This window comes from Ictalurus furcatus, chromosome 1 (assembly GCF_023375685.1).
Source record: "Ictalurus furcatus strain D&B chromosome 1, Billie_1.0, whole genome shotgun sequence".
NCBI lineage: Eukaryota > Metazoa > Chordata > Actinopteri > Siluriformes > Ictaluridae > Ictalurus > Ictalurus furcatus.
In genome coordinates this window covers 27,046,913-27,074,008 of record NC_071255.1, presented here as the reverse complement: position 1 = coordinate 27,074,008, position 27,096 = coordinate 27,046,913, and the positions used below count along the sequence as shown (strand labels likewise).

General features: G+C 38.2%; 1 protein-coding gene across 3 annotated transcripts in view; it reads right to left on the bottom strand.

Annotated features, from left to right (window-relative positions):
- arhgap28 (Rho GTPase activating protein 28) overlaps positions 1-20,731 on the bottom strand; it is a 36,806-nt gene extending 16,075 nt beyond the window's left edge. The window contains exons 1-3 of one of the 3 annotated variants that reach the window (XM_053635026.1): positions 20,483-20,731; positions 2,914-3,098; positions 1,687-1,907 (exon numbers count right to left, since the gene is read on the bottom strand). In XM_053635026.1, the coding sequence (XP_053491001.1) occupies positions 1,687-1,907; positions 2,914-3,098; positions 20,483-20,604 (528 nt within the window). In that variant the 5' untranslated portion in view covers positions 20,605-20,731. Of the gene's footprint in view, positions 1-1,686; positions 1,908-2,913; positions 3,099-5,962; positions 7,684-12,129; positions 12,821-20,482 lie in introns of those variants that run through there. The other 2 variants (XM_053635035.1, XM_053635042.1) reach the window with 2 other exon arrangements.
- Positions 20,732-27,096: the final 6,365 nt, after the last annotated feature.

Here is a 27,096-nt window from a genome sequence, read left to right as displayed (position 1 = left end):
GTTGACCAGATGTCCACTGAAGACATTCTTCCTACACCCTAGTTTTTGCTACATGATATTGATATGGTCGATCTTTCAAAGACTAATTCAATGCATGTACTAACATGTTCCACTGTTTTCCCTTGTATGCTCTGCTTCTGCAACACTCATTCTGGTCAGCCCCAGTTACTGACCAGTTACTCATCCACTTGACATGCTCTTAGTCACAGAGTCACACTCGGGTGGTCTTGAGAACTGCCTTTATTTTGGTGTTTATTACTGAATTCCCACGCATAAATGACTCTCGATTCATTTCCATTTTTATAGAACTGGAAACAATAGACATTGTCATAAAGGCGCTGTACAGAAATCCAGATGTAGCAAACCAGAGGCGGCAGTGGCAGATAAATAAATAAATAAATAAATAAATAAATAAATCCTTGACATAATGACACGAGGAAACCTTGTGAGGAACCAGACTCATAATGGAACTCATCCTCTTCTCAGAGACACCGGATAGCGTGATTATAAATCATCACAAACTCCAGAAATAACCGTTCCTTGTATTTTTCCCCTCATTGTTGGGGTAGTAATGGGGGTGTATGTTTTGTACCCTAGTATGTGTCATTTACCTAGGAACATGAACATGGTGTACCTTTAACTCAATAGTTGTCCTTAAGGTCCAATTATGTACCAAATGATTTTTAAAAGTTTTCAGTTATAACATACATACTTAAGATACAAAACATGTACCCTTGATAGTACCAAGGGTACCACCCCAGTAACAAGGACAAGTACAATATGGTACCTTCTGATAGATACATTTGTACAAGAGTAAAGGCAAACCGTACGTGTTGAAAGAATGTTCAGTATGAGCATAATGTAAAGTCCTGGGATGGACACAGGACAGTTTTCATGATTACAGCAAACGTGCTTAGAAGTTACAGCTCTACAGTATCCAGGTGAGATTATCCACCACCTTACTGTCAGGTTTTTTCTGTTGACAGCTTCATGTCAGCTATGCTAAATCTAAAACTAAGCCCATATTTATTTAAACTGCAACGTGAGCAGTCTAAAGTCCTCCATACTATTTGCTTAGGTCATTGGAAATGAACACAGCATTACTGATGGCTAATTTAAAGGCAGTCTGAGTTGTTCACATTCTAGCCCTTCCACATTCCAGACTCAGTCAGTAAGACAGATATGTTTTGAGATGAGTAGAGAGCAGCTGACATGGCAAATGTATGGCATACTAAGGAGCATCTTGCCTTTCCTGTCCTTACACTGAGCACAGCTGTCATTCTTATCACCAGTAGGTTTCTAAATGAGACTGGCACCTGAAAGTCCCCACAGTGACTGCAGACAACACGCGATGTAAGGGAGAGTGGCAGCTTTATCTGCTGCGTACGTAACTCGTCGTCTCATTTACAGCTTAGAGAAAGGAGGGGGCAGATACCAATTAATCCTGTGAGATACTCGGTCCTAATCCAAAATCCCAAAAACAGATTGTGGCGTACTGCTCGTCCCCGAATTGATATTCCGGTCAGAGGCCGAGAGTTAATAAATTATACTCGATATGAAAATCCAATAATATCAAACCAGCACCTTTAATTCACAACAGACTACTTTATAGCATCTGAAAAACTGCTAGGATCTCCCAACAGCCTCCCGATCATAAATCTCCAGTACACCGTGTCTTCTGCTTACCGATGTGTCAGCCGTGGAGAAGACGTCCCGGACATGGCGTATGGGCTGCTTGTTCCTCGTGCGTAGGGTTTGAGTGTAGTTGTCCAGGCGTTTCTTCACCATGGCGGCTTGAGAGCGAGTGAGTGTTGAGAGGAGAGCCTCTGTAGGACTGTCAGTGAGAGGTCCAGACACCAGTGTGGAGAGACCTGCTTCATGCAGCCATGCTTCCTCCAGTTCTGCTTCTACCATGCAGAATAATACAAACATTACAGTCAGAATGCTGAGAATCCTGAGAATCCACAGCAAATGATCTAAATGGTCTGCACTTATATAGCGCTTTTATCGAAAGCGCTTTACACGGTGTCTCATTCACCCATTCACACACACACTCACACACCAATGGTAGCAGAGCTGCCATGCAAGGTGTTAACTTGCCCAGGGACACTTCGGCATGTGGAGTCATGTGAATCGGCAATCGAACAGCCAACCCAACGATTGATGGAGAACCCGCTCTACCACCTGAGCCACAGCCACCCATCAGGTATGAGCAACACTCATACCTGATTTCTCACACGTGTTAAACATCTCAATGCTGGGGCAATCAGGGCGAGGGAAGTAGTGGAAGTGATTAGGGGCCTTTAAAAAGTCTAGTATGGAATGTTTGCTGTGGTCTCCAATTTAAATTTTCTAGGGTAATCTGAATAATAATTTAACAAATACATTCAGAATGCATAGGTTTAGAGGCTCCGTGCCCTTAATAAAAAACATGGGTCTATCTCCCCATCCAAAAGTTCAAATGGTTCAGTGTGTCTCACATACATTATTCATTTAAATGTGCCTACTTGTACTTGAAGCATGGACCCCCTAATGCTTTTCATGCATTCCTTTATGAAGAGAAAATCACCATATCAAACAATAGTAGAAAGAAAACCAACAAAAATGGCACGTGCAAGAACACCTGTTAACCATTTTCCTTCAGAAATCCCTCTGTAGACCAGGGGGCTTACAGAGTGCATATGTACAAGGCCAAATATTTCACCCAGTGCTGCCAAGCATTTAAAAAAATAAACTATGCAGACACAGTCCCAAATCTAGAATATCTACATTTCAAATTTAGCACAATAAAAATAAACCATATCCAGCTGTTTTTAAAGCAGAACCCCATGTTGAACGCTGTAGAAATATGTTATGCAAGATGAAATCTTGGCAAAGTGATGGTTCATGTAGCGTGGTCTGCTCTGCACTCACCATCAATGCTGCCCTTCTCCATCATCTCCTCCTGGCCTCCTTGGCAGTTCTCCTCGATGTTCCTCATTTCACTCCAGTAATCCTCCATGGAATCCTGTGAGTCTCGGGATACGGAGCGATCAGGAGGAGAGGGGGGCATCGCTCCTGCCGAAGTCATCTTTACTAACCCCCGATGCTGTGCTTTCCTAATGAAATGTAAACAAAAGGAGTCCAAATACTCAAATCTATTACTCAAGTAAACAAACCATCTTAATATGCAACAAATTAGACTACATGTCATGTTGTGATTCAGTAGGTGTAAATGCAGGAACATTACACAGCAGTTATGCTAAAAAGAACCAGAATATATAGACCCAGTGGTTTTATTACCATATCTTTACAGAATTAGACATTATAACCATCAACATATAGCCGAGATCAAAAGGCAAACTCTCGCCTTGTTGTTTCACATGCGGTTGTCCATTTTGCAATTATAACCCTCTAATTTCAGGACACTTTGAGTCCTTGAAGAATTCAGAGATGAAAGAGCTAGTGACACCACACAGACCTTCACACTTTATCTCTGCCAGCAGCTGGAGGAGAAATGGGGGTAGAAGGATGACAGACTAACCCAACCTGATCACTATGGAATCCTCTAGATTAAAGCTCTCCTGGTAAGCTTCATCAAACAAAAGCAATAATCAAAGCAAGGAAGACTGCTGTAAAGCAGAATGATCTTCAGATTTCAGTAGTTCTAGAGAACAAAGTTAACGCCACAGTCTCAAAAAAAGCCCTGCGAAGCAATCTAATTCAATTTAGGTCTGAACTTTCCTACTGAAATATTGATAAGGATAAACTAGCTGACTATGAACTGATATCGCTGTGTCTCTCATTCGCTCTCTCCGTTTCTCTGCCAGGAAGCAGGCTTCACTTAGAGGATGTTATTGATCACAATCATGCAAGATGCCTTCTGTGTTAAGAGAACTCCATTCTAATAGCCTCCAAATTCCCTGAGAGACCTCTGCTCTCAGCTTCTGACAGGTTTTACTACTTCAACATCAACATGCTTTGGAGTCTCAGTCACACAAGTATGCCATGCTGGTTTAAAAATGGGTTTACAGCCCCAGTCACGATCACTGTGACTCTGCAGCACTGATTACAACTTTATAAAAAATTCCTACGACCAGTACAGAAGTTTGTTTGTGTCGATTGTTACACATCGGGGACTGTAGAACGTTGTTGGCTGAGCAATACTGTCCATGTCTTTATTGGAAAAAAAAATATATATATATATGTCACACATATACATGTCTATAAGTGTGTCCAGGAGCGTTCATCTGTGTTCATTACATCCGAGATACGAGTTCCTCCTTTCATAATTTTGTCCTAGGACTCTATGTTCTTACAAGCCAACCTGCTTCGTTCAGCTGCAAATGTGCTCACTTAGGTAAACATCAAGATGTGTTCACTATAATGTACAATAAACAAATCATTTCCTATACAATCAATCATGCTTTCCGTCTGTGCTTTTAAAAGCACACGCATTATATCCACTAATGAGTTCACTAATGAGTTCAAGAAAAGTTCCTCCGCACAATGGTAATGTGTTTTGGTATGACTGAAATCTTTGGCTGACCTGCTATCAGGAGGCAATCAATGAGAAGAAATTCAGATGCATATCTAAGTCATATCGTGAAAGAGAGTCATGACTCACCTCATCTGTTTAAACCAGCTTTACACTGGACAATTATTGGTCTGATTTTGCTACTAGACTTTGGTCATGAGTTCAGATCCGCAAGCTTAGTACGTATTACGTGACATGCTCTCCGAGGACTGATTCAGTGCCACTGCGACCAAAGACAGTCGACGGCAAAGTTGTGGTAGTGTCAGAAACTTCAGATCCAAATCTCAGAGTGTGACTACTGTGACAACGCACATGTGAAAGCCACCAATAGGACCGACAGGACAGCTACAAATATAGCAGGACAATGAAGAAACAAATTACCATGCTATTGGACAGAAATATATCCTTACTAAATCAAGCTCACTTTGATGAATGTTTGTTTATGCGACCACGTTTTATGCACAAGCCCGAATCGCTAACTCATGACATAAGCAGAATGTAGTAATTGTCTTTAATCTAAGGGCTATCGTAAGAGAATTTTCACTATATACTCGTATTTGGAGAACGCACCTCATCACAGTCTGATATAGAATTTGGCCAAGATTTGACTGGGATCATTTCATACAGTATATGTTACATTAAAAATGAATAAAGTATTAATTTAAAAATAACAATATGACTGCAATTCTAAAACAGTTACCTTAGTAACAGTCTGGAGTTAACAGCTTAAAGTCCATATTATAGATATATAAAAATAATTTTCCATAACAAAACTTTATCCTGCTAACACTCAAACTCATCAGTGATTGACCATTAACATAACACCCCCTAGAAGAAAAGTGGAAGTGTATATAAATAACATGGGTGGGTGTGTATCCTATATTCAGAGCATGCAACCAAAATCTTGGCATAAGTGCCTTAAATCTAAACACATACTGGTAGGAGTTACTCATCTCAGTACACTAAAGGGATGACATTACACGAGGAATCACCATTGGATTGAGAGTTGCAGGTTTTAAACAATCATAATGCTTAGAGTTTGATTACAAAAATTCAACCAAAAGTGCTATCCAATACAGCTTTTATAATAATAATGGCAAAATAAGTTAAATATTGTATTTAAAGTTCTGCACTACAACTACTACAATTCAGGTCTGAGTACTGAGTGCACTAGTTGAACATGCCAAACAGAACATAAGACTGACTTCCTGACTTATAAAAAATTTGACTTGGCACAAATCCTGACAAAGGCAGAAAAACTGAAAGACAACCACCTCAGCAAACAAATGACTAATATGAAAATAAACATAGACTACAGCAAGCTGCTTATGAAAATCATCCAACCTGTATGCTACAGCAACTGATATTTTAAGCTTAAAAGAATCAATACTCGAAAACACTTGAAACCAGACTCCAACTAATGTCCAAGCGGAAAAAGCAGATTACCTTTCAGTGTCTCATCCAGCCGTGGAGGTCAGGGAAGGGCATTAGAGTGGAGTAGTCTGCTCTGATCCGAGATGTAGATCAAAAAACAAAGCCACTTAAATCACAAAGAGGGAGAGAAAGAGAGCAAAAAGAGAGAGAGGAACAGAAACAGATACGATGAGGCTCAACTGACCCGATCTCAGGATTTCCTCCTGTGACAGCAGGAACCCTGTGTGTAACCTAAACTCATCTCCCCTCCCACATACCTCTCTCCATCTATCCATCCCACTCCATGGGAGGCGAACAACTTTCCAGCACACACCATTTCTTCCTTCCCTGCCCCCTCTGTCTTTCTCTCCCGCTTTGGTCCACCCCTCCCTTTCCCTGTACTCCATCCTATCCTGTTCTCTCTCTCTCTCTCTCTCTCTCTCTTTGCTAGACACCACTCCCTGCTTTAATCTTTACAGTACCACCACTTCCCTTTAGAAGGAAAGAGTTAAATGCCTGTCGCCTTCACTGTTTATGCCAAGAGCCCTCTTAAACCCTTTCTAGTGAGACTAGAAAGTGAGGAGAGTTTAGATGTGAGGAGGTGTCCTGTGAACTGGAGCAGGGAAATGGGTGTAATTTTGGAAAACCAGTTCCATATGTGGGCAAATCACCAAAACCATTCATATCACCGCTCACTTTCATTTCAAAACAAACCTTTTATAGAAATACCTGACAAACAAATGTAGAACAATGTTCCATTCAAAAGTACTAAATATAGGGATCTTAGGAAATATAGGGACGTTTGCGTTGCACAAGGTGTTTTGCATACAGTTGCAATCAAAATTATTCGACCCCCCTTGCAAATCAGGTTTATTGTCTAAATGTACAGACTTTCAGCTGTTTGCAATGAACAAATCAAACAAAAGCAACTGAAATAGTTCAACACGACGAATGCTTCAAGTGGTTTCCCCAAATTCAACTGAAAACACGACTTATAATGAATTCTCCAGTCTCAAAATGATTCAACCCCTTCATGGCAAGCATCTTTAATACTTAATAGAGTACCCTTCTGTGAGGATGATTAAACCAGAGAACAAAGCTGAAGATCCCTCAAAAATCATGACCTAACTCCTTCAAGAATGTAAACACAGGACCAGTGCCTCCAAGGCCAACATGTACGCAAAACTTTTCATGCAAGTCAAAGAAAGGAGGTTTCAAACACTCGGCTGTGACTGGAAAAACAATTTCCAAGTGCTTCATCAATGTCCATATGGCCTCTCTGGCCATTTATTTAATCGACTAAAACATTTTCCATCTTCCATATTGATTAAAATGGGCATCCACTACAGTGATGATAAAATCAAAGCACACTACCAAACTGCTGACCGTGGCACGTCTCTGCAAAATGGTCAAATGCGGACATGTCGATTTGCTATACAAAAAGCTTCTCGACTATTTGCAGAAGCATGAATGAAATCAGGAGTTCACGATGATTTCATCAGAAAGGTATGTCAACCACCCTGACTAGACTTCAGCTAAAATAAGAAACACATGTTTCATAAGGATGCCTTAAAGAACATAAACAAGACTGCTCCAGATTCCACACCGTGTGCAATGGAGGGCATCAACAGTCAGCCTTAACGATGACCAAAACACACATTTACATATGATTTTATTATGCAGGCAGTAAATAGTCGTAATAGTATAACTGCGTTTATGACATTTAGAGGGATTGTGACTTAAGATGAGTGTATAATCTTAACCGTTTATTTAAAACTTTATTCTCAGCAAAACCTTCACACTGCATTTAAAAACAACAATTTAAGACTCGTTTGAGCATTATAGATGGTCATAGAGAACTGGTCATGAATATTTCCAAGCACTTTTAGACTGGTTTAATCCTCTAAAAGCTTATTCGGCAAATAGAAAATAAAGTTTTATTTCTTTATATGTGCATCACCTATTGAACAATTATACTGGTTAGACTCAGATATTAAGAAATAACAGCTCGCCAAAGAGAAAGCAGCTTTAAATCCACAATCCAAACAAGAGAGTCCACAATATTTGCCAATGCAAATCAGTAAACAGCCAAAGTACCCCACACGGCTTCTGCAAAGGGAGACGTGTGGCATTTATAGCACTAGCATGGGGATACCTCTAATGACAGGCCACGCTGAATAAAAATAGCTACCATGCCTGTTATCCTATAAACTGGCCTTTGCTCATTAGGGCTGGAGCATTAGGCAGGCACTGTGAGAACACAAATGGTTGCTCAAAAATGATTTAAAAGACAGGATGCCCTACAATACCGATCAATACAGCACTGGGCCTCAGGATTATTAATATCTCTGACGTTGTTATGAAGAATTCCGCATACAGTAATTAGACAGTAATGACTAGACAAGTTGTTTCGGCTTTAAGGCCTCAGTGCTCAGCCTGGTCACGAACACATCTGAATCCTTGTGGCTGACATGAGCAATAGTAGTCAGCTGGTGACTAATGGGTTTTTAACCTGAGTAAGCTTTAAACTCTGATCCTATGAGCTGAAGTCAAAGCCACCATAAACAGGTCTTTGTTAACCAGCTTGTAACTATGAAACGCTTTATTGTCAACTCCATTTTATTTATGAGATATGTACATGTTTATACCTTTAAAAAAAAAAAAAAAGCATCATTCATTTGTCCTTTCATAAAACAGATAACCAATGCCTACTGGACATTATATTTATGGTCATGAATTCCTTCAGTGGTACTTAATGTCAATGATAAAAGGACTTTCCTGGTATCTGAAACAACCCATGCAAGACACTCCACAGTGTGTCAACTTACAGTTGCTATAGTCAGTTCTTTATTAACATTATGGAGAGGAAATACACTGTTTCTGGTACTTCCTGTTTTGGTTATGGGTATATAAAAAGACTTTAATATGCAAATGTACCACTTACACCACATAGTGCTTGAGAATTTCCCATGAAGGTATGGTGACGTTTGGTTGCAAGTGGGGTATGTTTAAATATACATTTCACAAAATTTCCCTTGGTGAAGTTCTGTCTTCCAAGGTGCTTTGTTTCTTCACAATGTCCACTGAGACAGTCCATTAAAAAAAATAACCTTTTACCCACTAGGACTGAGCAATACAACAATATGCCATTAACGTCATCATAGATTGCATCAAAATACACTTTTCTGAGATTATCGGTCCTTAGAGTAATCTCTGGAATTACTGGCACTCTTGCTGAAAAAAAAAAAAAAAGGTAATGAAAAAAAAATAAAAGTCTTATATGGTGTCTTAATATTGAAGAATATTCATAATGTGAATAAGTGTGATCTCACACTGAAAATACGACCAAAATGTAACCTTTAATTGCAGTACATGTATTCTAAGAAAATTAAAAACGCTTAGCAAAAATATTTTTCCACACAAATGCATGTCACAATTATTTCGACCCACATTTCGTTCTTTGTGCCAACATCACAACACTGAGACTCCTCCAATAATAATAGATGTGGTTGGAGAATACAGAGCAAGGGATCTGAGAAACTACTCTATACAGAATCCCTGTAGATCCTACAGGATCTTCTCCTCTTCGGCTCACCTCACAGGTATATAAGGGGGTTTATGTCAGGGGTTTGACATGGCCCTGTCAAAAGCTTCATTCTGTCAGTGAATAATTTTTGTGTGAATTTCCATATGTCCTTCTGAAAGATCCAACCATGACCCAGCTGTAGCTTCTTGGCAGAGACATCAAGAAAGTCTTGCTGACTCCAAAATCCTACCATCTTCTACAAATGGTGATCTTCAGACGATGTTTTGCCTCACTAATAACCCTCTTCACTGTGCACTTGGGCAAAATACACTTGTATCTTCTTCTCAGAACGGTTGATTACAGCTCACAGTGTTTTAAACTTCTTAATTATTGCCCTAACAGTACATACGTGCATTTTCAGGTGTGTATGGCTTTTTTGTTTTAAAACAGTCATTGCCTTGTGTATTCTCTTATCTTTCTTATGTTGAATGACTAGGAGAATTCGGCCTCTGTGCTTAATCAGATAAAGTTAGATTGCTCTCTTATCATCAGTGTAAGATTAAGCTAATTAACCCCAAATACCTTTTTTACCATCTTATCTACGGGCGCCAATAATTCTGGAGTTGACTGTGTGTCTACAGACTGCTGCCACTGTTATTCGCAATGACATGGAGCTGATTAGAGATGAACACACTTCTTCTTCTTCACTGTATTGTCTTCATACTGTACTGTATACTGAAAACAGTTCATTCTGGTCCACTAATTTGACTACACTGGTACTTTTCACTGTTTGTATCACTCCACTTGTCTGTGTACGCCACGTTAAATTACAATTCTAGCAATAGTTCGTTATGTCGACACTGTTACTACAATTACTACGGGCTGTCAGTCAGTGTGCGCGTTGGCATGGCAACATGCAACGCTCTATCCGGCTGTGATTTCTTTGGGAACTATTTCCATTGACGGAGCAAAAATAAACAAAATGTTTGGCCATAATGTGCCTGAAAAGTCAGTTAATTGATATTAATTTCTTGTTTATAGAACTCTTGAACAAAAGCAACATCACATGAGCAAGAGTGCTGTTGCACTAGTTGTTGTACTGGTGTAATATCAGCACCGCTGTGATTACCTGCAGTCTCGTGCCTACAGCCGAATCACAGCTGTGCTGATATTCAACACAACAGCACTCTTGCTTGTGCGATACAAGTTGTTTTCCCAGACTTCAAATAGTTTTGACATGCTTTGGGTGCAGCACTACTTATCTGCAGGCGCTTTGTTAGCTAATCTAAATAGTGTGGATTGTATTCTTCAACCATTGTGATATATATATATATTATATATATATATATATATATATATATATATTATATATATATATATATATATATATATATATATATATATATATAGTACCATATTGGCTACCTCTACTGTCTAGATTTCCCTTTTAATCTGTGTCTAATAAATGTTAAAAGCCATAAAAGTCCCAGATATTTGCTTCACATTCCTTCCAACCATGATAATGTTTAATTTAATCAGAACAGTACGTACTGCATCACAAGATAAACCGAAAATAATACGGTAACAAAATACACAATGTGATTCATAGACAGAACGAGAATTCCTGTGAGAATTCCTGAGAATGTGGTTCATTAGATAAAGCATTTTTACATCACATATCACATCACATCACATTAACACGAAAGCAAAAGTACCCGACATTTTTAAAACTGTTCCTCCTCTATATCTTTCTCTCTCTCTTGTTCACACACACACTTCCATAAAGAGATACATTCCAACTCAACTCCACACATTTACCATGCAAATTCTGTATATTCTCAATACAGCTAACTTAGTTCCAAAAATAAATAAAAAATGACCATTTCACACAAAGAAAAGCACAATTTACTGCATGCTTAGTTCTTGAAAAAGTTATCAAATCCTGTGTTAATGATTCATTTTCTAGTCTAAAACAATGCACATTCCAAAGTTTAAAAAAAAGCAACATCAGTCAAATTGCTATGTAACCCCTTGTCGTGCTTCGAGTTATACAATATAGCTGCAAAATAACACTCTTAACCTTTGTGCCCAATTCTTCATATTCAGCAGAATATTCTTCATATTCGAATTCTTCATATTCAGTTCTGCTGTGTATAAATCCAGACATTAATGTAACTCAAGTGAAACTAGAATATGAGCGTTTGTGCAAACATTCGGAGCGAGTAATTAGTGGATTTTCAATATTTTAACAGAAAGAAGACCAAAAACGAAAGGTTTTTAATCACACTGAACAACCTTCAGTCAGAGTTATCATGTGAATGTTAGATCTCAGATTGCACCCATTTACATAAATTAACACAGCACTTACTGGCCCACAAAGCAAACTGTAAATCCCACGTAAAAATCATAAAAACTTCAAACTCTGAATAATGGCCCAATGATATTTTCCTTATCAGAACAACTTGATTTTAGCAACACCTAATAAAAAGTTAAACTGTCAAGATCTGAACTTGGATTCAGAACAATTCCTTATCTAAGTCACTCCATTGTAAAAAAAAAAAAAAAAGAGAGAGAGAGAGAAAAAAAAGGACTCGGTAAGCAGAATTCTTCTAGCACTGCGCTTTGTACGAGTTCACGGACACACTTGGGGAGACTGGTGATTAATTATGATTACCTGTGCATAGGACGAGGAGGAGGCTCGTTCTCCGCACGAGCATGCTGTAAATACTGACCTCCTTTTCTCATGGCTGTACAGAAGACGTCTGACCAAGTTTCAGCCAGTACACTTACTTTCTACCTGCATGCACTCAGGAATGTGGCAGAACAGCATTATGAAAAGCAGCCATTCTGGAGCTATTTCCTATTGTATTTAACTCACACCAGATAACAATCTCTGTGTGTAAAACCAGCATGAAGGTTTGGCGATTTATTGTACTTGTGGGTGATGGGCTTTTTGCCAAAACCAACACAGCTCACGAGCGAATGTGAAGCTTCTACTGCTTTCACATATTGTATAAACCAGTGCCGGTGAGAATTTAGTGGCTTGATTTGAAAATTTAAGTTGGAGTGACTTAGGTACTATGTAGGCTTTTCATTCACGTGTCCGAAAACTAAACGGAATTTGCATAGAGGTAATCAGAAAGTTATAATGTCCTGTCCTTATCCACAGATTCCTGTCCTTATCTGCTTTATGAGCCTCTCTGAGTAACACTTATATAGCACAGTGTCACATCAAAGACATTGGGTGCGTCTCAATCAGCTCCCTAGCTCGTGAAACAGTATATCGCGTACTCGAGTTCGGGCACAGGTAAGGACCCTGGCTCACTACACACTGGGACACTGATGACTCAATTTCCGGTGGCATGACTACGTATTCGCGTTGGGAAAAAAACTTGCATCCACTGGCATTTCTCAAGATCTTTCTGAGATTATACGTCATATAAATTTGTTAAGGATCGTAGGCAAACCATTAAACACTTAAAAGTCATTAGACTCAAACAAACCGTATATATAAAACATCAAATAAATCTAAAAATCGCTAATGTAAGTAATCATTTGAGAGCTGTAATAAGAAGCGACTTACATTTGTAGATGAAGTTGGCTGAGAATTCATCTGAGAGACTTTTTTTTTTTCGAGCAGAGAGGCTTCAGAAAACATGACGTCATTTCCAGAGTATGGGAAAGTAGTGCGTGTCGACGCTCCCTGGTTTTTAATGGTGCATTGTGGGGGTTTTAGGGTGCGAACGTTCCAGTGCACTGGGAATATTTTGCGATTGAGACAGCCCTTAAAATGGCCGACTCCCTAAATTAATAAATTCAGCCTATTAATAGGCTACATTCACAAATGGTGCAGTGTGAAAAATTCAATAAGAAAACAAACACACGGGTCTTCCATTAAACAACATCTGAGCCTACGATGTCCTTATGTCAATGTAATATCTTATTAATAACTCCTTATTTCAAGCTATTATGAAGATATATTCACTTAATATCCTATTATTTCAACACTATGTCATTATGTTTAGTTATTCTGAGTTAATAACACAGGGCATGGCTGCCCAACCCTCCCAGCATCTGGTACCCTGCATATCTTCGTTCCAACCCTAACACATTTGACCTAGCTAGTCAAGATCATCGAGTGTCTGACTGTTAAACTACAAATCCAAGGTACTTGATCTCCATTAATGAAGTTACGAGTCTATGCTCAGGTATGGAAGCCCATGGCTGACCTCGAGTGGATGGAAACATGTAGAAGTAAACAGTACAAATGACCACACTGTACATGGAGTGTATTACTTTCTGTGACACATTACAAAAGCCACTTTCATCTGAGAGTCCGAGCACCAGCGGTTGCCTTTGTGTGCGAGACAACAATCGATAGAGCATAGCTTTGAAAATATTCGTGCTCGTGACCCAAACATTCAGACTAATGCCACCTCTAAAAAGTTAAAGTCAACACAATTACAAGCTTGCAAGAGTCACCCTCTGTATGCTTTACACATTCTGAGATAAGGGCTTAGTGTTAATGGATGTTTATTTAGAGACAGTAGGTCACTTCTGGACTGTGAACAATCTGGAGCAGCCTTTTGGAGAAGTTTAATTAATTCTATACTGATTAATAAACTAAAGTCACCAACAAAAGTCACGGATCATAGTCTACACAAAAGATAAGTTTATGAAGGAAAAGGTAAATAAAAAAAATGCAGCTGAATTAATTAAGTCTATATACTCTACTGTATAGGGGAAAAAATAACAGAAGTTGATTCTGCTGCTAGATCACCATCAACACAGGAAAAAAAAATCAGACAGCAAGAAATTCATCCTAATAGAATTAAAGCATGTGTATTATGGTTTTGAAACGTGCCTAATTTTGTTTTAAGGGGCTCATACAATAGATTTACATGCATCCAAGGTCAAAAAACACTTTAATGTGCTCATCATTTACATTGCAGCATTACCCAGTGTCACAAATGACTCGTTAAATGATCCGTTCTAAAGGATTCATTCTAAACTCCGCCATCCAGAGAGTATACTCTGCTCTGATTGGTCAGATGTCCCAGTCTGTTGTGATTGGTCTACCATGGTCAGCATGTTTCAAAAAGGAAACACCCACTACCATAACGAGTTTCAGCTCCGTCTGTTTGCGAGCAGCCGATGAAGACCGGAGGTGGGGCTTTTTTGACGTAGGTTTGTACAGGAAGTAAATCTGGACTTTCTAACAACTCGTTTCAGCTGTTCAGAACCGGTTCCATCTTTTACTTTGCAAACTTTGCAAACTTTTTACATTCACAAACAGCTCTATAAACACACTACATGAAAGGTAATATTTGGAAAAACCATAACAGGTGCACTTTAAAGCACATAACATACATTCAGGAGTACACCTGTGAAAACTAGGAACAAGGTAGAATAATATTCAATATATGATAATATATAAAAAGCAGGTTTCAGAAGCTCTCCTGTCAAAACTTTACCTACCTCACAGGTAAACCGACCATGTACTGTGTAATGTAAATATTTTAAGACAAGCCTATGTTTGATTTACCTGTGTCAGCTGGTTAGGCTGAAAATACAGTGGATATTTATATATTTTTTAAAATTAATAAATGAATTATTTTTACCTGATGTTGCAATAAAACAATAAGGTGGAAAATGTTCCAATATGAATTATCTTGAGTCCATTTTTTTACATCACAAAAGCCTTTGCGTAAGTTGACTTTTTATATCCATTGTAAGACTAGTAATAATTTTAGAATAAGACAGATCAAGCAAACAAAAAAGCAAGTAAAAAAGACACAAAAGCGAGAATTAAGCAAGCAAGCAACAAAGACAAATAAGCAAGCAAGAAAGAAAGCCAGAAAGAACGCAAACAAGCAAGAAATCAAATAAAAAGGCAAGTAATAAGAAAGCAAGCAATCCTAAAACCAAGCAACAAATCAAGAAAGAAAGAAGGAAATCTTTAATGACCCAAGGAACTAAAGCATGTGAGGAATCATGTGACGAATGTAAACAGAATATTTATGAAACTAACATTAAAATGCTACTATAATGTAGAATTTTGGAAATTTTGAATGAGAACTGTTTTGGCCAAAAATACAGTTCACCATTTTGTTTAAGGAAGTTTAAATCTATTCAGGGTTGAAAAAGACAATTACAATCTGTCTGTGATGTGATGTAAACGTAAGCTGTTAGTGATGTGGCACAGATGAGAGCACAATGTGGTGAGAAAGAGAGAAATTAGGACACAGGGAGAAAAAAAAAAAAAAGCCAGCAAGGAAGAAAAGACAGTGTACCCTGTCACCACTTGCAACTTTGCACTTACATCATTCCCTGATGAGATACAAAGAGGACAAGGCCTATCAGGGTATGGAGATGTGCACAGCATGGTGCACAACAAGGACAGACACGAACACATACATTCAGGCCTTTATTCATGGGCTCCAATAATACAGAGAGTTTATGTGTGTGTGTAAGGAGAGATGAGATCTTCACTGAAGTTATCCTTTTGCCCTGACCCATGATAAGTATTGAACATTCAAACCCATTGCATAAAAGTGCTAAAAGAACATATGCTTTACTGATAGCTTCCACCCAGTGCAACTGTAATACTTATGTCGTCATTTCATTATCCTAAACATTGCTTCAAATAATATTAGATCAATAAACATGATTTAACCATTATTTCTAGATGATGCATTAACTATATTTGTTAGTTACAGTCCTGGATTAGTCGCTATGCTTTAACCCAATTCCAAAAACGTTTGGACGCGGTGTAAAATGTAAATATAAACAGAAGGCAATGATTTGCAAATCTCATAAACCCACGTTATTCACAGTAGAACATAGAAAATATATCAAATGTTTAAACTGAGGAAATGTACCATTGTAAGGGAAAAAATAAGGTCATTTTGAATGTGATGGCCGCAACATGTCTAAAAGAAAAAAGTTGGGACGGGGCAACAAAAGGCTGGAAAAGTAAGTGTTACTAAAAGGAAACAGCTGGAGGTTAATAGGCAACGAGTCAGTAACATGATTGGGTATAAAAGAGTATCTTAGAGAAGCAGAGTCTTTCAGAAGTAAAGACGGGCAGAGGTTCACCAATCTGCTAAAAACTGAGTCTACAATTTGTGGAACAATTTCAGAATAATGTTCTTCAATATAAAATTGCGAAGACTATGAAGATCTCATCAAATTCAAAATGACCTTATTTTTGCCTTAAAATGGTACATTTCCTCAGTTTAAACATTCAATATTGTTTTCTATGTTCTATTATGAATAACATACGGGTTCATGAGATTTGCAAATCATTGCATTCTGTTTTTATTTACATTTTACACAGCATCCCAACTTTTTTGGAATCAGGGTTGTAGACAGACTGGCATTTCTGACTACTATTTTTTTTTTCAACTGTTGATAGGACACAATGTTTTTGTTTTCATCAACAAATAAATACAGGGAAATACAGAGCTATCCGTGTGTGATTTTTTGGTACTGTTTTCGAAACACCTGCCCTGATTTTGCGAATATGGCACGGACTAGGAAGCGGTGTTTCAGTACAATGAGGGCATTATGTTTTGGACACGTGAAATAATTCAACCACCACATTTCCAAGAGATGTGCTGTCTGGAAACAGAGAGCTGTACGTTCTGACAGATAAGTGAGTCACTTCTGAGCTATGGCAGTCATCTAGAAAATTTATTTAAGTAATTGGTGGAATCAGCCAACAACCTCAATTATGTTAAGATTTAGAAAAAAAATCAGTCATGAGAGGAAAAAAGAAAGAAAGAAAAAACAACCTTTTTTTTTTTTTTTTTTTAAATATTTAACTTTACTGCCTGGCAATGGATTACCATCAACATAGGAATACAGACAGCATGAAATTTATTCTAGGACTATTACAATCACCAAAATATCCTACCAAATACCTGTCAAACTATAGCAGAATATACAGTCCCCTCTGAAAGTACTGGAACAGCAAGGCCAACTCTGTTGTTTTTGCTATACACTGAAGACATTTGGGTTTGAGATTTTAAAAAAATTATATTAGAATTTCAACTTTCATTTCATGGAATTTAAATCTAGATGAGTTAAACAATTTAGAACATGGCACTTTTTGTTTAAACCCACTTATTTTTCAAATGATCAGAAATATTGGAACATGTGACTGACAGGTGTTTTGTTGTGACCCAGGTGTGTCCTGTCAGACTGATTGTTTAAATAATTAATAGCTCTAAACAGTTTGGTTTGAGCCCTGGGTTTCGTGTGTGAACACTGCATTTGTTGTTAAAAAAGATACACCAACATGAAGATCAGAGAGTTGTCTATGGGAGAAAAGTAAGTCATTGTGAAGCTGACAAAAGGGACAATCGATCAGAGCCACTACACAAGCATTGTCCATAGCCATTACAACAATTTGCAATGTCCTGGGGGGGGGGGGGGGGACATTGGTGTACTAATAACCAGATAATGAACAGGTCAGCAAAAGAAAAACAACAGCAGCTGATGACAGAAACATTGTGAGATCTCTGAAGAAAAAAGAAAAACCACAAAACAACAGTCAGTGACATCACCAACAGCCTTCACAGGGCAGGGGTGAAGGTATCACAATCCAAAAAATCGAAGAAGACTTTGAGAGCAGAAATGCAGAGGCCATAGCACAAGATGAAGAAATTCAGAGATGAGTCACAAAAGCTCTGAAACCAAGATTAACCTCTACCGAAGAATTGGAAAGACTAAAGTGTGGTGAAAGAAAGGATCTGCTCATGATCCAAAACATACAAGCTCATCTGTGAAACATGGTGGAGGTAGTGTCATGGCTTGGGCTCGCATGGCTGCTTCTGGAACAGGCTCACTAATCTTTATTGATGACAGTAGTTCATGATAGTAGCAGCAGAATGAATTCAGAAATTTATAGAAACATTGTTTTTGCAATACACAGAAAAATGCATCAAATATAATTGGGAAGAACTTCAAAATGCAGCAAGACAATGACCCAAAACACAATTATTGCAAGCAAGGGATATGCAACCAAATATTAAGTGTTAATTACCTGAACATACTTTCCTATACGTTCCTATACTTCTGCTCAACCAAAAAATCGGGTGGGCTGATACCAAAGTTGGCACGTTCTAAGTTGTTAATCCCATCCAGATATAAATATCAGGAAATGACAACTGAAATTCTGCTCTGTCACCACATATTCAAATATCTTTTGATCAGAAACCCAAAAGGTTTTCCATATATATGCAAAAACTAATGGATTGGCCTTGTCGTTTCAATACGTTTGGAGGGAACCGCATATAGATTATGTCTGTACTATATTGTGATTAAAATGACACATACCATTATTTTAAATGTCTGCGGTTGTGTATTAATATGTTGTGGCCTGGTTGAAAATAGGTCTATTTACATTGTTTTTTTGTTTGTTTTAAATATGTCATAGAATGAGTCATGGAAATGTTGCGGTTCAATAAAACACACACTCATCTGATGCATCTGATATTGGTCATGATGATTATACATCGGTTAAAGGGCAAAAAGTCATGTTGCATGCTTGTGCAAGAATTTAAAAATTCAATACTGTGATAACAGGTAAATGATATCACATAGCCCTAGACTCATTCTACAGAGCTTGTACACGCTCACAAAAAGCAGACTGGACTGTACCTTTCTTCGTCATCCCTTTTGTACCTTTAGTCTCTTTGATCTAGAATGGTGCATATAGTGTTGCTTTAATGTTTTACTCTAGAAACTAATTACAGTCCTCCTTAAAATGTACCTTCAATTACACATTATGTCGACATTTCTTCGTGAAAAATACACATGAAACGTACAAAAGATGTATCGTTAGGGGACCGCCACACCGTACAGTGTAGTACTATTTTTTATTTTTAGAGTGTACAGAATGGGAAATATTCAGTTACAAACAGCTTAGTCAACACGAAGCGATAGTGTATAATTGGATAACATCAATGAGTTTTATCATTTTGGGGGGTTTCCGTAACCTAGACTGACTATGCAAATTATCCTGCCAAAACATATCTAATGATTTTTTAAAAAATGTTGTGCATTCTTCTTCTACTTCCTGATGAGAAAGTAAACACTCTCTGAGCACTGCATTAGTGAAGGTGTGAGAGCTTTCTAAAGTGGTGAGTTTGAATGTTTATCCACATCAATTCTCTCTCTCTCTTATTATAGCTATCTATCTATCACTTATATATATATATATATATATATATATATATATATATATATATATATATATACACATACACATACATACACACACACACACGTATATAAGTGATAGATAGATCGATCTAATTGTTGTTGTTTTTTTACAGAGCCTGGGTCTATAAAGACAGATCCTGAACAGATATCAGTATGCAAATGTATCAAATATTAAATATTTTGACTTTACTGACCGCACCTTTAACACCTGCTGGAAGAAAAAAACAAAACAATAGAAACCATCACATTCTAATAGTTTCCACTACAAATACCATTACAACCCATTAGTTAACCATTAAAACCATTACTTAATCCTTAATGGTATCCATGAGATGCCACCAATAGAAGGCAAATGACCAGTAGAGACCCACAGGGAGCATTACAATTTCAATTAAAAGCAATACGATTCCCATTATAACAATTAAAACCATTACAAATTCTATGATGGTTTCTATTGTTTCTTCAGCAGGGACAACTCTGACAATTCCAAATGAATATTTAATTCATATCCACTAGGCTAAAGACGAACCAAAACCAACACAGGCAACAATTAAATCACGTGTACACTAAGGAATGTTTTTTTAAATAGCAACGATCTGAAAACAATCAACCATCAGCCATTTAAATGTCCTAACTGGGCTGTGTGTGTGTTTTGCCTACAATTTGCCATTGTTTGCAAAAGACAGCTCTGACACTGGTGCAAGCATATAAATGTATCTTGTGTGACCTGTGCATGACCTGGATAAATAATAGAAGTTATCAATGCATCTAACGTGACTGTGCGGTGTTTCTTTTACCTGCTAGCAGAAGACTGTGTGGATGTGTACGGCTCATAGCTCTCATCCACCAAATGTATCCTTGAGGCAGTGAATGAATGGTAGGCGGTTAAAACAACGCTGCCCGATTCTTTTAGATCCATGGATAGGTTAGTATCCGGCTGAACCGCTCAGTCCACCGCAGAGCCGAGAGATCTGTAACTCACACTTTCATACCGGAGTGAACGCCACTCCGGACTACTCCACAAAAGTAAATAATGGTGTTTATTACAGCCCTCCTGCGCGTGCTCACGTTGTAATCAGACGCCCCTTGGCAGGAAGCGGAGAGGCGCTGCAGTGTCGCGGCCAATCAGAGAGCGGAGAGCTTGCATAAATTACAATCTTATTGTCTGCTTTGAATAAGAGGCATTCTCTGAGGCAGTGTTTCAAAACAGGCGCGTGCGTTTAACGGCTTAACGGTCGCCATGTCAAGTAGCCCATTATTCCAGGCATATGATAATATCTTAATACAAGGGTATGATTGTTGTTGTTTTTTTTATGTCGTTAATATGCATGTGCACATCATTTAAATGTTAAAGTAAATTATATGTCAAACTTGTATTGTTTTTGGATAGTCCTTAGGCCTGCCTTGATGAAAAAACAACGACAATATAACCCTCATAGACTTTGTAATGGTTTTAATGGTTATAATGGAAACTGTAATGGTAATTTGTTGCCTTCGATTGGTGGAATGTTACCAGTATGTCTAGTGGATACCAGTGGAGGCTTGGAGGTTAAAGGCTCTGCATACTGATCAGAAGGTCAGTAGTTCAAGGCCCAGCACTACCAAGCTACCACTGTTGGGACCTTGAGCAAGGCCCTTAACCCTCAACTGCTCAGATGTATAAATTAGATAAATATAAGTCGCTCTGGATAAGAGCGTCTGCCAAATGACATAAATGTAAATTAAGGATCAGTAATGGTATTGGTTTGTAATAGTATTTGTAGTGGAAACCATTAGAATTTCTGTGATGATTTCTATAGTTTTTTTGTTGTGTTTCAGCCGGGAGTGAGTAGACAGGAATTCATTTGGGTATTCATTTTGAATTCCTGGCCCAGCTGTGAAAGGAAAAATCCACCCTGCATGTTAATCTTTGTAATTAACATATGATCCTCAATACACTTCAGAAGAGATATTCTGTAATGAAATCCTGAGTGGACTTTTTTAATCTAATTTAAACTTCCGTTATTGATATTTTGGTCTATTTTCACTTTGGCTAACAGGTTCTTACATTACCTATAATGCTATCTGACTATCCCCTGATAGTGGAGTGACTTGAATTTGTCTGATGCACAGCACTTTAGAGTCTGTAATTCTGTCCAGCTCTCTCACCTTCTCATCTGTACATGCTGCTCAAACACCGATTTCCAAAGCTTCAACTTTCATGCTAATATCGCTGCCAGTGCCATCGTGCTGGTCATCTTGCAGAAAGCTAACTAGCTGAGCCGAGTCTCTGTCCTACCTCAACGCAACTGTGACATGAAAACAGTTTCATTAAATTATGGAGTTCAGTGCGTGCTTGCTTTCTTCAATAGTTCTATGCTAGACATTGAATGTCACTGATAAATGGTGAGTGAGACCACTTTGAGAGCACTGATTTTTTTTCCCTCCTCTTAAAGAGCATCGTGTCTGTGCCGACTACGTCCCCTCGTGATGACAGTGCGGCAGCCAAAAACTTAACTTCTCAGCAATATCAAAAATACCGCACCAACCAACAAATTAGCACCAGAATTGCTAAAGACATCTCATGAAGTCCTATAACTTTTAAATCATAGCACTTTTTGTAATACATGTCAAGTTTCTCCTTACATACTAACAGATGTCAATAAAGTCTGTTTAGAGAAGGGGAAAATTCTCTTTATGGAGCCACAGGCTTTGAAAATGCATAGGAGAAAAACAAAAACAAATGATTTGGACCAACAAAGAGGCATCTCTGCTTGCCTGTTAATCACATCGTCTAGCAATTCAGAAAGCCCCCCCAACCCCCAGCACTAACATTGTCCTCAAACAAGTTTGAGTTCACTGTGTTAAGAACTGTCCACCAGTGAGTTATTCCCTACTTCAGAATTTGACTTTCTTCTTTTATAGCTCAAAGTTCACGAGTTGTGACACAGTATTGGTGTTTCTCAACATCACAGAGCCTGTGCAAATACAGTGTAATGCGAACCATAAAGCGTCATTGCTTAGTAATTCAGCAGTACATCAGTTTCTCCTGTAAGTGTCATTTGCTGCTTTATACAGCTATTCTTTTTAGATGTATAGGTTTGTATAACTAACAGTCAGAGCTACTTAATGGCAAACATCTCACCTGTTCTTTACTGAGTGTTCCCAACACAACAGGAAAGCTAGTAATAATAATGACTAAAATTCAGTTCAGAGATAAATTTTCTGTTCAGAAATATGCCTATTGGCATAAACATTAAATTCCCTCTCCTTCATCAAAAAAGTGTTTTTTTGTTTGTTTATTTGTTTGTTTTAAGGAGTGTTTATATGGCCAGAGTCTTAGCCTGTTCTCCTGTGTAATGGCTCACATATCACGTCACACAGGCCTGCATGAGTGAGAACAAACACGTGTCTCTTGTGCATTCTGACCTACATTGTGTGTCTCAGGTCTTATACCCAGTGGATCTCCACACAACTTGACACAGCCTGACTGAAGATATCTTGAAGTCTTTAGCGCAACGATGACTAAGTCTGATTGTTTGACTTGCAAATGATCTTTTCTTTAGTGTGTAAACACTTTCTGGTCTGACTGGAGCATTACATCTTGTCTGTACCTACAAATAATCAGGTCATAAAAATATACTGAGATAAAAAAAGATTGTATACCCAAATGTTATGACAACGATTATTACACACCGAAGAATTGAATAGTCTGATGCACTATTAGCAAAAATAAATAAATAAATGCATACATAGATCTGTCTGGTCAAATGTTCATACACGTGCAGCATCTGTGAGTAATCGGACATGAATAAAGGTGTTAGGATATCAAGCTTCTTTGATTTCCTACACAGCAGTCACAGCACCCTGAAACATTTTGTTTGTGAAAGCAAATGTACGTATTTATGATATTTCATAATTTGAACACAGCACAAAACGTAAAAATTATGAAGTTATTATTAGCTTAAAACTACAGCTCTTTCACAAATAGTGCTGATGTCAAGATCCTAGACCTAATCTGAGTTAGAGAATAGTAAATGCTGACAGGTATTAAAAATACACATGGTCACATGATGGTTTATCAGGAAAGTTGTTTTTCTGACTCATTCAACCTCTCTCTGGAGAAGATGAAACTTCAAGATGGCTGGGAAGAAACTGTCCTGTGTTTATGATACATAACAACAATAGTTTGTTCAAGGCTGCTTGTGAAATCTCAGCAGGAGGAGTATGGCCGAGCCGTAGGTGGGCAGCTGTGGTGAACAGAGAGACATATTCCAACTCTAACACAGTGTGAGGATGTCCTGTTCCAGATATCCAATTCTCCTGTGCATACTCATGCACTCAAGACCCTTACATGAGTATAAGAGTGTGAAAGGGCAATGCATCATTTACAAATAGAGTAGAACCACTACAGTTATGTAATATTAATAATATAACTATGACTGATTGTGCGCTTCTCTGGGGGAAACGGTGATTTCTCAGGTTGAGTAATCAGTGTAATTGAAGTATTTGATTTATGTGGCCAAGAATCAAGGTTTGTTTGGTCAAGGACAATGAAGACTTTTGTTGACAGGTCCTGGTGTATAAACGAGTGTCAGCGTACACCATATATGATGAAACAGGTTGTCAAAACAGAAAAAAAAGCTCATCTACAAATTTACTATAGAGGGTTTTTTTTTGTTTTGTTTAAGTTATTGAGGTACCATTCTGTACCATTCTGTAAATGCCTTACTGTATCTATGACTTGTCTAAAAGTCATGCAGGATATGTATTATCTACTCCCTACAGAGATGGATGAAATGTGATGAAAAAAGTAGATAGCTGGAGTTCTTCAAGTGTACGTGCAGCTATTTGAGAAATGTCATAAATGACATTTGATGACAAGAAACACAGTTCATATCTAGTAGCATTAATGTACTGTCAAGTACAACAAAGAGGCTTGCAAAGTAGATCTTATTATAGCAGATGTACAAAAAAAATGTTTTTATTGATTTATTTTTTTTATTGAAGCAAAAAAAGTAATCCAATACCTATTACCAATGTAAAAAAAAAAACAAATAAATGCCCCCTTAAAATCTGTTCGTGCCACCTTTAGCAGCAATAACTGCAACCAAATTCTTCCAATAACTGGAGATCCATCTTTCACTTACTTCTAGGACTAGGACTTACTCCTATGCTTTAGATCATTGTCTTGCTGCATAATCCAGTTGTGCTTGAGTTTCAGCTTACATACTGAAGACCGGACGTTCTCCTTTAGGATTTTCTGGTAGAGAGCAGAATTCATTTTTCCCTCAATTACCGCAAGTTGCCCAGGCCCTGAAGCAGCAAAGCATCCCCACACCATCACACTTCCTCCACCATGCTTGACCGTAGGTGTGATGTTCTTTTTGTGGAATTCTGTGTTTGATTTATGCCAGATGTAACGGGACCTCCGTCTTCCAAACAGTTCCACTTTTGACTCATCAATCCACAGAACATTCTCCCAAATGGTTTGAGGCTCCTCAAGGTGTGTTTTGGCAAAATTCAGATGAGCGTTAATGTTCTTCTGGGTTAGCAGTGGTGTGACGAGGAGCACGGAGAAGCCAGGCTTTGAGGATGCACAACTGGCACTGATTTGGTAATCAGTGGGAGGGAGAGAGAGAGATAAAGGAGCGACTGGAAGCGCCAGAGAGGGAGAGAGATGCATGTTTGTTTTGATTTACATTTGTGTGTTTTCTGTTCTCTTTGAATTTGGTTTATTATTAAACTTTGTTTATGTTCAGCCGGTTCCCGCCTCCTCCTTGCCCGACTTTAAAGTTTGTTACAAGTTATTTTCACCTCACGACTCTTCCATAGATACCATTTTGCTCAGTGTCTTTCTGATATTGGAGTCATGAACGTACATGTTAATTAATGACTACAGTAAAGCCTAAAATTAGCTTAATGCAGAATCAGAAAGATATCCTGCTGAAATGGCATTGTTAATAAATAGATGATGGAGGATTGCTGCAGTGTTTTAACTTTATATTTTATCGCAACCCTTCTGTGATAGCAGTACTTTAACCTTACTAGACATAGGTATTTTAATATAAAATGGTATTACCAGTGGTTAGTATTACAAAAAAAATGCCTAAAAAGATTTAAAACTGCTAATTAATTTCATTGCTACATTCAGTAGTCAGATAAATCCTATAGTGCAATCCATCCATCTTCTATACTGCTTATCCTTCAGGGTCATGGGGAACCTGGAGCCTAGCCCAGGGAGCATCAGGCACAAGGTGGGGTACATCCTGGACAGGGTGCCAATCCATCGCAGGGCACAATCACATAAACATTCACATACTCATTCATACACTATGGACACTTTGGACATGGCAATCAGCCTACCATGCATGTCGTTGGACTGGGGAGGAAACCGGATTACCCGGAGGAAACCCCCGCAGCACAGGGAGAACGTGCAAACTCCACACACACAGGGCAGCGGTGAAAATCGAACCCCCAACCCTGTCGGTGTGAGGCGAACTTGCTAACCACTAAGCCACCTTGTGCACTCTATAGTGCCCTAGGAGTCAATTAATTCTGTATTGTGAGCTATACTCATGTTTTATTCAAGACTATGGAATTGATTTATATCAAACACCTGCCATGGTCCATGGATTCATCTTTATTAGAACAGGCCAGTTTCTTCACAAACCTAAATAAGTGATAGCTACAGAAGGAAATACAGTGGGGGCATGTTTGTAGTGGCCCCCGAGCTGGTGTCTGGTTCCAGCATCTGTCAACACATTTCAGATCCATCTGGACAGCCCCTCATGCCAGTCTGGACTAGGATTGTGTTGCAATCTTGTTTGTGCCTGCCCATTATTCGCTGGGACAGCAACTTCATAGTTATCATTTAAGTAAACTAAGAAGAAGTAGAACTGTTTGTGAGATCAGATCATAACATGAAGATGGGCAACCATAAACAGTATTAAGAGATTTATGGTCAGAGCACACCTTCCATTTTCTAATGTTGCATTCAATACCTGGTCATTATACATTATGTGGAATTTCTAAACACATTTCAAAAAGTTTTTTATTTTTAAACCATAATGAAAGATATTTCTATTTATTTAATATTGGTAATAAGTGTTAAATGCGTCAATTAACAAAGTATCCAACCACGAATGCATATAAATCTGTGGTTGCTCTCTTCTCTCATACATTTTAATTTGCTGAACCAGCCATGTAAATTGTTTGATAAATATCAGATAATTAATCCGGTTTCAAGAACACCACAGCCGCTGAGATTTAATAATATGCAACGCCTTCTGAAAATTTGACTCATTTATACAATCCAGGGTTTAAAATAAATTAAATATGTATTAATTAGATCAATAGTAGGATCCAGGGACCCCCAAGGGTCTGAAGCATAGCCAGAAAATTTGTGATTTTAAAAATTTGGTTAAAGTGG